Source organism: Furipterus horrens, unplaced genomic scaffold (assembly GCF_987537825.1).
Source record: "Furipterus horrens unplaced genomic scaffold, mFurHor1.1.pri manual_scaffold_2, whole genome shotgun sequence".
NCBI lineage: Eukaryota > Metazoa > Chordata > Mammalia > Chiroptera > Furipteridae > Furipterus > Furipterus horrens.
In genome coordinates, this window is record NW_028327172.1 from 216,660,266 (window position 1) to 216,674,567 (window position 14,302).

Below are 14,302 nucleotides of genomic sequence, written 5' to 3' on the forward strand. Positions count from 1 at the left end.
AGGCCCACGGGCAGCCCCTTCGCAGTGGGCCCGGGGTGGGGGAGTCTGAGTGTCTGGATTTCCCCTCCACTATGTAGCTCCAGTTCAGATGTCCGGGTTCTCCAGGAACCCAGGTGGTCTGAGGACGTCTCAGGGCTACACCTGGAACGTCGGCCAGCTCCCATCTCTCAGACTCCAGGAGCATCCGAGCAAGTGGATGGCACAGAGGTGGGGGCAGCGTCCCAGAAAAGCTATGAGAGGCAGTGGGCCCTGCTCAGGGCCCCCTCCTCTGGGGGCTTATGGGGGTAAGAGGGAGATCAGTGTCCTGTTAACCTGAGACCCACAGGCAGGGAGGCTGCCATCCCAGGGCACGCGTGTGAGTCTTTCCACTGTCCAGATCCTTAGGGCTGCGTCCTGCCACTCAGAGCCATGGGTGTCAGGTCTCGTGGCCAGGATGGACCCACACTGGCTGAGCCTGGACTGGCGCTGGAACTGGGAGTTGGAGTCCCAGCTCAGCAGCCACCATGCTGGATGCAGACAGGAGCCAGGTCCACCCCGTCTGGGCAGCCCCTCCCCCTGTCCCTGGGGATCTGAGAGGGCAGATCCTTGGTGGGCCACAAACTTGATTCTGATGCCCTGGTTGTCATGCCAGAGCCTAATGCAGAGCAGGGTCACACCAAGCTGGGCCAGCACTGTGTGTGTCCCCTGACCATGCCCTGCCACCTGTGCCGCCACCAGCCGCCAGCCGCCTTCCACAGAGCAGTTGCCCAGCCACAGAGCCACTCCTGCTCCCACATAGCCAGGCCCCAGGCGCTGGCCCCAGACAGACAGCCGGCACGAGGCTGGGTGGCAGCTGACGGCTTCGGCCCCGGACACTTGGTGGTCCCTGCTGGGAGAGACAATGCCTGCTGCATTCCGGAGGGCTGGCCCCCACCCAGGCTCTCCCCAGGCCTGGCAGCTGCCCCTTCTCCTGCACTGGCCCTGGGAAAGTCGGGCGACTGTGGAGCCAGACAGCTCCCCGCCCCCTCCATGGCCACCAGGGAGAGCTTCCTGCCTGTCTCCCCCTCCAGATGCCTCTGCCCCTCGATCCCTTCTCTAGTCCAATGCTTGTGTCCCCCTCATTCATGAGCTGAAGCCCAGCCCTCCGTGTGGTGGTGTTAGGAGGCGGGGCCCCACGAAGGGATCAGTGGCCTTTTGAGTAGAGACACGCAAAGACACAGCAAGAAGACGGCCGTCTGCACACCTGGAGGAGAGCCCTCCCCGGACCCCCATCTCTGACTTCTGGCCTCTGGAACTGTCACCCAGCCCTTGGTCCTTGGTCACAGCAGCCAGAGCTAAGACAGTCTCCCCAGCTGTTACAGCCAGAGTGTTGGTTGCAAGTGGTAGAAGCTCATTCTGGCCATGGCTGCAGGAAGGAGGAATTTGCTGGAAAAAAGTCAGCCCTGCACCACCACACGGCTGGATGCCACAGCCAGGGGACATGGCTGCCACCTTCCAGGAAGCGGTGGGTCACAGCTGCTCCACTGACCGACTGCATGGCCATGGGACACTGTCTCCACTGCCAGACTTACGGCCACAGGGCACTGTCACCATGCAGCTGCAGGACCTGGCGCCGGGCCTGGCACCTGCCACTCACCTCCCAAATGCAGTTGAAGCTCAGTGTCCTCTTCCAGCCTGATACAATCACGCTGAGCCCGAAAGGAGGGCCTTTCGAACGCTCGCGGGTGCTGCAAGAGGGTAGCTAGTACCAGTGACGGGCTGCCCCATCTGCTATTTCCAGGTACTTGTGTGGCTGCGGAAAAGCACGCGCCACCTGACCAGGGCAAGGACCGTGCCCTGGGTCCACCCCGGCTAGTGGCATGTGGGCGGGAGCGAGGAGCCGGCCACACGATGCCTAGCGCCTGTGGCCTGAAGTGTGTGGCCTGAAGTGTGTCCCCCTTCCAATTCATATGTGGAGAGAGGAACCCTCATGTGACTGTTTACGGAGAAGGGCCTTTAAGGACATGATTGAGGTTAAATGAGGTCAGAAGGCAGAGCCTCATCCCAAGGGACTGAGGCCTCATTAGTGGAGGAGAAGCAGCAGGGATAGCCCACGGAGGACATTGCGGGAGGCGCCCTCTGTCCGCCCCTCACCGGAAACCCACCCGAGGGCCCTGGGCTTGGACTCCAGCCTCGGAGCGGAGAGGAATAAGTGTCTGTCACTTTGGCGCCCGCCTCTGCTGTTCGGTTACAGCGGCCGAGCTGGCCGGTGCAGCGTGTGGCAGGTCCCTCGGGAAAATGGCTGCGAATATCCCCTTGCTGCACCCATGCCCCCTGAAATGTGACGGAGTACCTCGTCCCACTAAAGATGGAGTCTCACGACCTGGGAACTTGGCTTTGCAAACGCTCACATGCGCTCTTTCTTAGAGCCCGGCCTCCACCCTGCGCATCGGCCCAGGACGGCTCGCTGGCCGGCCGGGCGATCAAAGACGTGTGGCCTGGTCTCCCCACGGCCCCAGTCAGCCGTCAAGAACAGAACAGCCTCAGACCCACTGACAACCCTGATACATGAAGGAGCCGGCCCAGCCCAACTTCAAGTTACCAACCCACAGAACTGTGAGCTAGATATATGGCTGTGTTTTTTTAAAGTATGTTTTATTGATTATGCTGTTACAGTAGTCCCAATTTCTTTCCCCTTTACTCCCCTCTGCCCAGTACCCCCCTTCCCTCCAACAATCCCACCTCCCTTAGTTCATGTCCATGGGTCATGCATGTAAGTTCTTTGGCTTCACTCTTTCCTATGTTATTCTTACCTTCCCCCTGTCTATTTTGTACCAACCGATTATGCTTCTTAGTCCCTGCACCGTTTCCCCATTTCTCCCCCTCCCCCTCCCAGCTGATAACCCTCCAAGTGATCCCCACACCTATGATTCTGTTCCTGTTCTGCTTGTTTGGTTAGTTTTTTTGTTTTTAGGTCTGTTGTTGATAGTTGTGAGTTTGTTGTCATTTTAATGTTCATAGTTTTGATCCTCTTTTTCTTAAATAAGTCCCTTTAACATTTCATATAATAAGGACTTGGTGATGATAAACTCCATTAGCTTTACCTTGTCTGGGAAGCACTTCATCTGCCCTTCTGTTCTAAACGATAGCTTTGCTGGACAGAGTGATCCTGGTTGTAGGTCCTTGCTTTTCATCACCTTGAATATCTCTTGCCAGTCCCTTTTTGCCTGCAAAGTTTCTTTTGAGAAATCAGCTGATAGTCTTATAAGAACCCCTTTGTAGGTAACCACTTTGATTTTCTCTTGCTGCTTTTAAAATTCTCTCTTTATCTTTGACACTTTAATTATGATGTGTCTTGGTGTGGTCCTCTTTGGGTCTAGCTTGTTTGGGACTCTCTACTTCCTGGACTTGTATGTCTATTACCTTCGCCAAATTTGGGGAGTTTTCTTTCATTATTTTTTTCAGATAAGTTTTCAATTTCTTGCTCTTTCTCTTCTCCTTCTGGCACCCCTATGATTTGGTTGTTGGCACATTTAAAGTTGTCCCAGAGGTTCCTAAGCCTCTCCTCACTTTTTTCAATTCTTATTTCTTCATTGTGTACTGGGTGACTGTTTTTTTCTTCCTTATGTTCCAAATTGTTGATTTCAACCCATTTCCTTCCCTTCATTATTGGTTTTGTGTGGATTTTCCTTCGTTTCACTTAGCATAGCCTTCACGTCTTCTCTTATGCATTTGCCATACTCAAGCATATCTGTCAAGTCTGTGAGCATCTTTATTACCAGTGTTTTGAATTCTGCATCTGTTAGGTTGGTTATCTCATCACTTAGTTCTCCCACTAGAACCTTGACCTGCTCCATTTTGGGCCATACTTCTCTGTCTCCTCAACTTGATCATCTCCTGTGTTTGTTTGCCTCTGTGTCTTAGGTAGAGCTGTCGCTCCTGTTACGTTGTAAGGGGCGGAGCCTTAGGAATTCGTCAGTGCAGGGCGACCCATTTCACCACATTGTGGCGCTGTGTGAGGGGCAGGGGTCTGGGAGGGAACAACGCCGCTTGCTCAGCACTCACACCTTTTCCAGGCACTTCTCCCACTTCAGTATGGGTCTAGAGCTTCTCTAGCTGATGCCCTGGATGTTGTTCCCAGAGTGGGTGGGTCTGCGGACTTTTAAGACTGTGGGGGCCCTTTAAACAAGCAAACTCTGCTGAGGGACCAGCAGCTTCTTTCTCTGCCCCAACCCCCACTGGTTTTCACTGCCAGAAGTAATGAGGCTTGATTTTCCCGGACCTGTGAGCTGTGGGTCTGGTCTGGGGCTGGGAGTACTCCCCAGGTGTCCCTCCTGGCTTTCCGCCAGCCTGCCACAGCCACTGCCTTGCTGCTACTGCTGCTGCTGCCGCCACCACACCTCATCCTCTCTGCCTGGCTCCGCCCCTCCTACCTGTCTGGATGAGTATTCTTTATTTCTTTGTTTGCTGGACTTCCATGAAGCTTGATTTTCTGGTAGTTCTACTTGTTTTTAGTTTTGAGGTAGTTGTGTTCCTTCTTATTGTCATGGAGGATGGAGATGCCTCCATCTTGACCGGAAGTCCCATAAAAAATGATGGCTGTTGTTTAACATTGATGAGTTTTGAAGTTATTTGTGACATAGAAAAAGTGTTCTGATGTGGAGTGTCTGGTGTTGGACTATAAGCCTCATGGGACATTGAAAGCTCTAGGTAGAAGGCACCTGGGTCCCCGAGTCCCCATGGAGAAGGGCACCAGCAAACACCCACGCTGAGCAAGAAGACCAACACACAGACCACAGGCTAAGAGAAAGGGGAGAAACCCACATCTGCACACGTCACGGTGACACGCAGCACATCAAAGACAAAGACATCATGATAGTCACCAGGCGGGAAAAGTTCTTTACAAAAGAACATATTAGACTTGCGGCCAATTTCTCAGCCTTGGCAATGGAGGCCGGAAGGCAGTGGAATACCCTCCAAGTACTGGCAGAAAATAACCAGGTTCACTGAGATTAAGTGACAAGAGAGCAACATTAGGAAAGTAAGTATGACAGTTTAGACAAATTCCTAAAAGTGTAGCTTCCTATCATGAGTTCAAGAAGAAATAGAATTCTCGACTAGGCCCATAACTATTAAGATATCGACAGGAGTTAAATGCCATCCTGTAAAGAGAACACGGGCCCAGGCAATTCTATAGGGACTGGTACCAAGCTTTCCAAGAACAGATCATTCTGGCCTCCTATAGAGTCTCTCCATGTGCAGGGAGAGACACTCCTGAACGCGTGCCCTGAGGTGGGGACGGCCTTGGGGACAGCTACTTGACGATGATAAGGAAGGAAAACGATAGGCCGATCTCACTCAGAAACATAAATGTAAACTCCTAGACAAAACGTAAGTAAATCTGAAAAAGCTTACAAAAATAATAATGTGGCGCCAACAGCCAGGGTCCTCACAGGCTGGTGCGCGGTTAGGACAGGTCAGGGCGACACGGTGGGCCCTGCAGCCCTGGGCCAGTGAGACAGCAGGACTGGGCGTCTCCTCTAGACCTGCTGGGGGTCGGGGGCAGCCACCGAACCGCCTGAGCAGAGCTGGTTACATGTCTTGGGAGGAGCCCTGGCCTGCAGTGAAGGGATCCGGGCGCATTGCTTTGCTCGGCCACCGTAACAAGCCCCGCAGACTGGGCACTCAAACCACAGAAGCTGAGTTTCCCCTGTTCTGGAGGCCAGAGGTCGCAGGTGGAGATGTCCATGGGGACAGAGAAGCTACCCCAGGCCTGTCCCTGGTTGCTAGATGGCCCTCTTCCCCAGGCGACTCTTCATGTTGCCCTCCGGTGTGTGTCTGCGTCCCGCGTTCCCCTTCTTATCCCAGACACAGCTGCAGTGAACCAGGGCCCACCCTGGTGACCATGTGGTGGCTAGATCACCTCTGGAAAGGCCCTCCTTCCAAATAAGGTCACATTCTCCGGTCCTGGGGGCCAGGGCACCTACCTGACGGGTTCTAGGACGACACAACCCGTAGCACGGAGGTGACCCCAAAAGGAGGGAGCCAGGGGAGTCAACAGCCAATCTCACTCTCCTCGTCTTCTGCCCTCCTTCTGGGGCTCCCAAGGGCCCTCAAGAACCCATCGGGCACAGGAGCTCGCTGACGCCTCCTGGGTGGGGACTGAGCCCGGGGCGGACAAAAGACACCCACTCACACTGACAGGCGCAGCTCACTCAGGAATGCAGGGATGGCGTGCCCACAGCCAACCGATAAACACGCGTCACCTGGTGAACACGCCCACACTCCGCGCTCACGGGAGCAGGCTCAGAGGGCACTCCCGTCAGGGCAGGTATTTCCGGGCCCTGGTGGTGGCCTGGGATGGGAGGCCGGGCTGGGGGCAGTGGGACAGGCAGGGAGGGCTGTGTTCTTGAGAACGTCTTTATTGCCCGCCCGCAGGGAATGGCAGGGAGGCAGCACGTCCCCCACTCCCCGCTTCCTGGGGAGCTCAGGAGGGACCCGCAGGCCGCTTGGGGGGCCGAATCCGGTCGTTGATCCAGTCCACGTAGTTGGCCACGCGGGTGTAGACGCCCGGCTTGTTGAGCTGCCCGCAGCCGTCTCCCCAGCTGATGATGCCATACAGGTAGGCCACGCCGCTCTTCTCGCAGGCCAGCGGCCCCCCCGAGTCCCCCTGTGGCAGAGTGGCCCGTCAGAGCCGGGGGCCAGCTTGGGGAGACCCAGGGTCAACTCAGCACCCCAGAAACAGCCCCGCCAGCCCCTCCCGTCCCAGCCTCCCTTGCCCAACCCCGAGGATGCCCCCAGCAGCATCTCCGAGGCTCCCCTGTGATGCGGGGCTCCCCGGGGCCTCTGGGAGGGCTTCCTGACAGCTTGGGGACAGAGGCAAAGGTATTTATTTCCAAGTAAGCACGTGGCCCCGCTTTCCCCGTGCCTCACGGTGGGAAGTCCTCTAGCTGTCGGCTGCTGTGATGGGGTCTGGCCTGTGTTCTGGTCCCTAAAGCACTGCCCAGGCTGCCTCCATGGTCAGCAACACACTCCTCTATCTGGCTGCCCCCTGCCCACCAGCGAGGCCCCATGTGCACCAGGTGGCCCTTGTGTTCTGACCTATGCTGTCCTCCATCCCCACTAGAAACACCCTCCTCACCTCCTGGCAAATTCCTATTCACCCCTCAGGACAAGTGCAAATGCCCCCTCCTCCATGAAGCTACCCTGGACTTCCCCCAAGGGTGCAGTGCCCACCCCACTCCCTTGCCACGTCTGAGCTGTGTGACCTGGGAAGAGTGGCCTTCAGTCCCCCCATCTGTGTGAGGAGGGTGTCTCTCTGCCCCCCAGTGGGGTCTTCCGGCAGTGGTGGCAGACGGGGAGCGGGCGCAGCTGGGCTCACCTGGCAGGCGTCAGACTTGCAGTCGAAGTAGCCGGCACACAGCATGTTGGGGCTGATGTCCGCCCCGTACACCTCGGGGCTGCTGCACTTGTGGTCGGCCACCAGCGGCACCAGCGCCTCCCGCAGGGAGCTGGCGTAGCCACTCACATCTGCAGACGGGACACCGCTGTCAGGGTGGGCCAGGCTCCCCTGGGCGCCACACTGGCCTGCTGCCCCCGGCGCCACTCACTCTCATCCTGGTGGCCCCAGCCCGCAATCTGGCACTTGTGTCCAGCGGGGAAGGGGCTCCTGGGCTCCGGCAAGCAGATGGGCTGGACGAACTGGGAGCGGACGGCACAGCGGTCCCCCTTCTTCTTCAGCCGGATCAGGACTGAGCAGGAGAGAGGCCAGAGGTCAGCCTGGGGGTGGGGGGCATCCAGGCTGGGTGTGGATAGGGTGTGGCCACTGAGTTACCCTGGGGTACAGCCCTGTGGGGCAGGGACTGCGGCCTGGGAGGCCCAGGAGTGAGCGGGAAGGCCTGCCCAGGCTCCCAAAGCCTGGCCATCTGGGCTCCCCACCCCCGCTGCCCTGCCCGGGACCCCCTTCCTGCCGTCCCTCCTCCTCCTCCTCCTCTCTATCCTTCCCCTCTACCCCTCCTCACACTCCAGTAGCTGAGGACTCTCCCAGGACCCTCCAGAGCCCACCCTCGCTCCTCCCCCGGCTCTGGCCCGGGAGCACAGGGCGCCCCTCCCTGACCCCGCTGTGCCCCAACACGGCCTGGGCCGAGACTCACCGAGGTCGTGGTCACTGGGGTTGAACACCGAGTACAGGGGGTACGGGATGTACTTCTCGATGCGAAACGTCTGCGTCACGTCCGTTGTCAGGTTGAAGAAGTGTTGGCCCAGGACCACTGAGACACTTTCCCTGGGGGGGCTGTGCGGGTGGGGACGGTGGCAGCATGACCCTGGCCCTCCCCTCAGACTCCTGAGGTTGGCTCCCGACCCCTGGGGACCAAGCACCCCAGACAGCAGGAGGGGACACTGTGCAGGGCTACTGCTGGGCACAGGGCCGGCCCCCTCAGTCAGCCCCTCTGTCCCCATCAGACCCTCCGTTTTCCCATCTGCTGTACACGGGGGTCCCCCCCACTCTGGCTCTGCCATCCTGCCTCAGACTCCTCCTAGGACTCAGGCCCTTCTGGAAAATGGGCACCCACGCCGAGGGCCGCTGATGCCCAACACACTGTGGGGCTCAGTGTCCCCACCTGCTGGGCAGGGCCGGCAACTTCAGCCCGGGGTCAGAGCTGGGGGCTCCTGGGCCTCAGGGGGGCAGCTTCTCAGGCGGGCGGCCAGTGAGCTCGGCTGGAGACGCCCAGGCCTTGAGGGCCGAGGGGGATCCCCAGTCCTGCCTTTGGTGCCCGCCAAGGAGCGGGCCCCTCCTAGGAGGCTGCCTGCGGGTCCAGGAGTCTGAGACCCCCGCCCCCAACCTCCTCCCTTCGCGTCCACATCTGGCCTGTCCCGTCCACCAGCGCCGCGTGGCGCAGACCTGTGACGCCCATCAACCTTGGCCCCTCTCAAGCCCTCCCTGGGTGTGGGAATGGCTGCCTGCTCCCCTCCCCCCGCTGCTTAACACCCCCCAATTCCACGCTGGTGGGAGGGCCGCAGGCGTCTCATTGCGCAGGCCCGGCGGGGAGCCGGGGAGGTAACGGGGCGGGCAGCGCGCACTGCCTCTCGCACACGCTGTCGTCCCCAGGGGACCGCGGGGCTCACGGCCAGCCCGACAGCTGAGTCGCCACAGTCAGGCCCGCCCCTCCCACCGAAACCCCCACACTCCGACGCCCTAGGCAGGCCTAGTCCCCACCCCGGGGAGCACCTACGCCGTCCGGGAGGGGGCGGGGCCTGGGTGGGGTCGCGCGGGGAATGGCTACGCCCACTACCGCTGCTGCGCAGGCTTAGGCTTCTGACTGCCTGGGGCGGGGGGGGCAGTGGGCGGGGCAGGGGCGGGGCCTAGGCGGGGAGAGGCGGGGCGGGGAGGGGCGGGGCAGGGGCGGGGCGGGGCGGGGCAGGGGCGGGGCGGGGCGGGGAAGGGCGGGGCCTAGGCAGGGCGGGGCGGGGGCGGGCAAGGACAGCCGCAGGCCGCACTCCACGGGTCTGCAGCCGCAGAGCCCAGCACCTGCTGAGTGCCCAGTCCCACCTGCGTCAGTGGGGCGACGCGGAGCGGGGAACAGAGGAACCAAAGAGAGGAGGTTAGCGCCTAGGTGGGATGGAGGCAGAAGTGTGTGGACAGGCGGATGGCGGAAGACGGGCGTGTGGGGTGGGCTGGGGCGTGGAAGGACCGGATGGAGGGACGCCGGCTGTGTGGCTGGGTGGCGGGTGGAGGCGTGGACGGTGGGGGTGGGCGCACGGGTGGCTGGAGGGATGTCGGGCTCAGGGACCCTGGAGCCAGAGCCGCTCACCTGTTGGAGAAGCAGTGGGCGGCGGACACCACCCAGCAGGTGTGGACCAGGCTCCCAGCGCAGAAGCTGCTGCCGATGTAGATGGCGGCCAGCCAGGGGTGGGAGCCGGGCAGCGAGGACGAGCCCCCGATGATGCGAGGCCGAAGGAAGCTCCTCTTCTTGTGCCGCCGGCCGCAGCTCTGGCGTCCAGCTGCGGGGGCCTCTGCTGGCATCGTCCGCAGGACTAGGGAGGGCAAGTGCTGGCTTCTGGTGGGGGCTTCTGGGGACACAGGTCTCTGGTCACACATGCCCCAGGCTGCACCCTCCTTCCACCGCCCTTGAGCCCCGGCGGCTCAGCCGCCTCCCACCCCACCCAGGCAGCTCCTCTGGGCTGCGGCCCAGCTCTGCTCTCCTGGGCACAAGACTGACTCTCTGAGCCCCCACTTCCTCATCTGTGGGAAGAGGACGCCGGTGTCCGTGTCCCTCCCAGCAGCCTGGGAGCCCAGAGCCAAGCCCAGATGGCCAGAGAGCACTGGGGCAGGTCCGGGAGTGGGAGCTAGCCGCTCGGAGCTGCCCACCCCCAGCATCTGACTCCAGGGGCACTGCTGGGCTTCCCACCAGGCTGTTCACCCCACGGGCATGTCATCCTCTCTGGTTCAGGTGGGCGAGAGCCACTCAGGGGACCTGGTGACCGGCTTGCCTACTCTGACCCCTGCACCAACCCAAGTGGCCTTGGACCAGCGCCTGTTTCCCCGTCTCTCCAATGGGCAGTGGTCCTCCAGAGAGAAGAGGCCATGTGTGGCGTGGGCCGGCACTGCCCCAGCTCCCCAACCCCCCAGCCCCCCAGCCCCAGCCCACGCACCGCAGGCCGCCAGGTGGCAGTAGTCCCAGGAAAGCGCGTGCTCTCTCACCACGTAGCACCAGGGCCGCTCGTCCTTGTCTGGGTTCCTGGAGAGAGGCGGTGGGGGTGTCATGCCACCCCTCACAGAGGGGCATGGGTGTCCCTAGCAGGGGCCCCTTCACGCCCCTGGAGCAGCCTTTTGCTCTCTCTGCTGATGGACAGAGAGGCCTTGGACCTGTGGGCCTGACCTCCCAGCCCAGCTCTTCTCGCTGGAGCAGCCTCCCAGGCAGAGTGGGAAGGAGCCTTGGGGGCAGGCGACGTCAGGAAGGTCTCCCCCACCCCAGGACAGAACCTGGCTGCCCTCGGTGAGGGGACCCCGGGCGGGCCGGGCCAGTGCTGACCGGCAGTAAGCGTGTGGACCGAGGCCGAGCAGGGCCGCGGCGGCCACCGAGTCCACGTGCAGCTCCTGATAGAGCAGGTCGGAGTTCCAGGCCAGGCAGCTGAGGCCAGAAGCTGTGGCGCTGGCCACGCCCCGGTACTCGGTGCCGTTCCCCGTAAAGCAGCTCTGGGTGGGCACTGTGGGGAGCAGTGGGCATGGCACTGAACCCCCAGCCGCGCCTACCCGACGAATCAGGGCGGGAGGCCGACCCGTGCAGCTCTGAGGCTGAGCGACTCACCAATGTTGCAGAGCCTCCCGGCGTGGCCCGGGGGACAGGCACACACAGTGGTCCCGGTGGCCACAATCAGGTGGCAGGTGCCCCCATTCAGGCACGGGCTGCTCAGGCAAGCTGTGGGGAGGATTCAGAAGCTAGGTCTCAGGCCTTGAGGGGCTGGGTGCATGGGTGGGGTCAGGTGCCCGTGGCTGGGTAACCCTGGGTGAGCCTCTTCTCCTGACGTGGGAACGGGGGATGGGGGACACCCCACAGGAAGGCTCCTGATGTTCTCACACCCCCGACTTGTACCTGTGTGGCGCGTGTCCCGGCACTGGACGCGGCCCCCCGCACACTGGCACTGCTCCACGCGGCCCTCGTGCACCCGGGCCCAGCGATCACCTGCCTCCAGGTACTCGTAGCGGGTCTCATCGAAGCATTTCTCTGGGGGCCACACCATGAATCTCCTGCTTTCTGCACACCACTGCCCCCATGCAGGGCGCCTCCCTCCCAGGACCATGCCCTTGCCCCCGCCCCCCGGCCGGCTCACCCATGCCACAGTCCTTGCCAGTGAAGGCCCCCGGGCAGGTGCAGTGATAGGACCCAGGGTCCTGGGTGCTGGTGCAGGAGCCCCCATTGAGGCAGGGGCTGGAGGCACAGGGGTCGGGAGCAGCTGGGGACATGCAGGAGGGTTGCGGGGGGTCTGAGAGCCTGGGAAGTCTGCCCCCCGACTCTGCGACCCTTGCTGCTTGCCTCCATCAGGACTGCTGCCTTAAAGACGCCCCTTCTAGGGTCCTGGGGGTGAGGGTACCCTGGGAGGGTATGCAGACCCCCCACCTCACTGCCCACGCAGCACTCAGACCCTAGGCAGGTAGGCCTCTGGCTCTGCATGCAGCTCCCTGGGAGCCCAGCCACCCCCTTGTCAGGCAGTGGCAGTGCAGTCCCCTCCCTTGTGCCCTGGGACCCTCGTAGGCAGGCCTGCAAGCATCCTGTAGACCCCCCCAGCCCTCACCCATCCGGAGCTCGGCCGTGAGGCTGCAGGGCTGGCCTGACCACTAGGGGGTGTCTTGGTCCAGCAATGGCCAAAGCAACCCTGCAGGGCAGGGTCCTGCCTGGGAGGGTCCCCTGCTCACACTCGAGTGGTGCCCTGAGCTGATGGCTCCTGGGCCCTCGCCTGGCCCCCAGGCCTACAGTGGGATCCACTCCCAGAACCCCTGGCGCAGTCAGCTCTGCCCCCTCCGCCCCCACCTCCATCAGCACATTGACCTCCACACCCCTGAGCTCACCCCCTGCCCTGGCCCAGCCCCCTCCTGGTCTGACTCAGGCCTCCCACATTCCTGGGCACCCACCTGGGCCCTCCCGGGGTGCAGGGGCCTGTGCACAGTAGCCCCAGGCCCGGTCACGGTCGTAGTTGTGAGTTGTGGCACACCTGGGGGCAACATGCGTGGTGATGGGGGGCCCACACCCACTCTCTCCACCTCACTCGTCCCACTGGCTGAGGGCCAGCTCCCTTGGTAGCAGGAGGCAGAAGGTGTGGGGGCCCCGAGGAGGGGAGGCCTTGCCCAGCTGGGACCCACCACTTCCTGTGCGCGTTTCCCTCCATGGTGCAGGAATGCAGCAGGCGGCCGCCATAGCGGAAGGGGAACCGGCAGGGCTGCCCGTCTTCAGTGAGCACTGCTGGGGAGGTGGCCGTGTCATGGGGCTCCCATGCTGGCCCCCGGCCCCCATGATTCATTCTACCGCCACCCTACCCATCCAGCCACCTCATCCAGGAAGCCCTCCTGACCCACCTGGGCCCCCAGAGCTGCTGCTGGAGGGAGCTGCGCTGGGTGGAGAGGTGAGCCCACCACCACGGGGATCCTCTGCCTCTGGAGCACCCACGAGGTAGGTCGTGGGGGCCACTGAGGTCACAGGAATCATTGGGCTCCCAGAGGTCACTGTGACATTAGGTTCTTGGGGCTCTGTTTGGTTCTAGGAGGAGCCGAGAAGGCTGGGATAGCATCAGTGTGGGACAGGTCCCCTCACACCTGGCCCTGCGGGTGGGCTGGCACAACCCCAGGCCTCAGATTCCATAACGGGGCCCTCAAGCCTTGGGGTGGGCCTTCAGCTGGGCCTGTCCATTCTGCCTCCCGCGGAGCCCAAGGGGAGAGACAGAGCTGCCCTCAGGGGTGACCTTGGGACTGGAGCAGCCCTAAGACCCTCAGAGGCCCACCCCACCTCCACCCCAACCCCCTCCAACACTCAGACCCCACAGAGAGGGGGCAGCCCTGTGCCCCTGGGTGGGGGCCTAGCACACCCACCTCACCCCCAAAAGCCCGCTTTCACCACGTTGAGCCCCTCGCCCGCTCCACACCCCGCCTGGCCTCGGCCCCAGACGCAGAGCGGGCACGGGAGGCCGAAGTCACAGTGCGATGGGGTCCGTGCTTACCCTGCCGGCTTGGGGTTGGGCCCCAAGGGGCCCCAGCAGCAGCAGCAGCAGGGACAGTCCGGGTGGGAGGCAGGCCCAGCGCCCCATGGCGCCTCCTGAGCTGGTGTGAGGGGCAGCGGGAGTCCAGAGCAGCCAGGCCAGGGGGGGTCAAGGCCGCTTGGAAATGATTAACCGGGCCGCCTCCCGTGCCGGGGCCCCGCATCCGCCATATCTGCTGCCCGGCTGGCCCGCCAGGCCCACTGGGCGTGGCTGCCCCCTCTGGTCTCAGCCATCCTTGGGTCTTAGCTTAGAAGCCACCCGCACAGTCTTCCAAGATGACAGGGCAGACGTGGCCCAGACTCCTGGCTCAGCCTCTGGTCCTGCTTGGCCGCAGGGCCGGCCACGATCTGTGAACTGTGCGGAGTCCTTCCTAGGCCGGCCTGGAGGGTGGGGTGCTGGCCCCCGAAATGCCAGGCAGAGGGGAGGCTGGGTGCACTGGGCTGAGTGTCACGCTATAAACAGTGACCCAGGATGGGTACCTCTGCTGCTGCTTCCAGGGTGAGCCTGGTGGGGGGCCCCCCAGGAAGTACAATGTGGGAGCTGCGGCAGGACTGGAGCTGCCCGTCAGTCAGGGCCCTCCTCTCTGGTCCTCAGC

At 62.2% G+C, this 14,302-nt stretch overlaps 1 protein-coding gene across 3 annotated transcripts; it reads right to left on the reverse strand.

The window, feature by feature from the left end:
* Positions 1-6,364: 6,364 nt before the first annotated feature.
* HGFAC (HGF activator) lies at positions 6,365-13,792 on the reverse strand. Of its 3 annotated transcripts, none has more exons than XM_090267141.1 (14): positions 13,669-13,792; positions 13,031-13,211; positions 12,818-12,914; positions 12,590-12,669; positions 11,791-11,913; positions 11,553-11,684; positions 11,268-11,378; positions 10,992-11,166; positions 10,612-10,697; positions 9,771-10,026; positions 8,112-8,251; positions 7,569-7,709; positions 7,340-7,488; positions 6,365-6,628 (listed from the first exon to the last, which is right to left on the reverse strand). In XM_090267141.1, the coding sequence occupies exons 1-14, from the start codon at positions 13,753-13,755 to the stop codon at positions 6,446-6,448; spliced, it is 1,941 nt and encodes a 646-aa protein (XP_090123267.1). In that variant the 5' UTR covers positions 13,756-13,792; the 3' UTR covers positions 6,365-6,445. The 3 variants fall into 3 exon arrangements, with proteins under 3 accessions (XP_090123267.1, XP_090123266.1, XP_090123265.1); XM_090267140.1 differs by having other exon boundaries at positions 9,771-10,029; XM_090267139.1 differs by having other exon boundaries at positions 9,771-10,029; positions 12,818-12,917.
* Between the last annotated feature and the right edge of the window lie 510 nt (positions 13,793-14,302).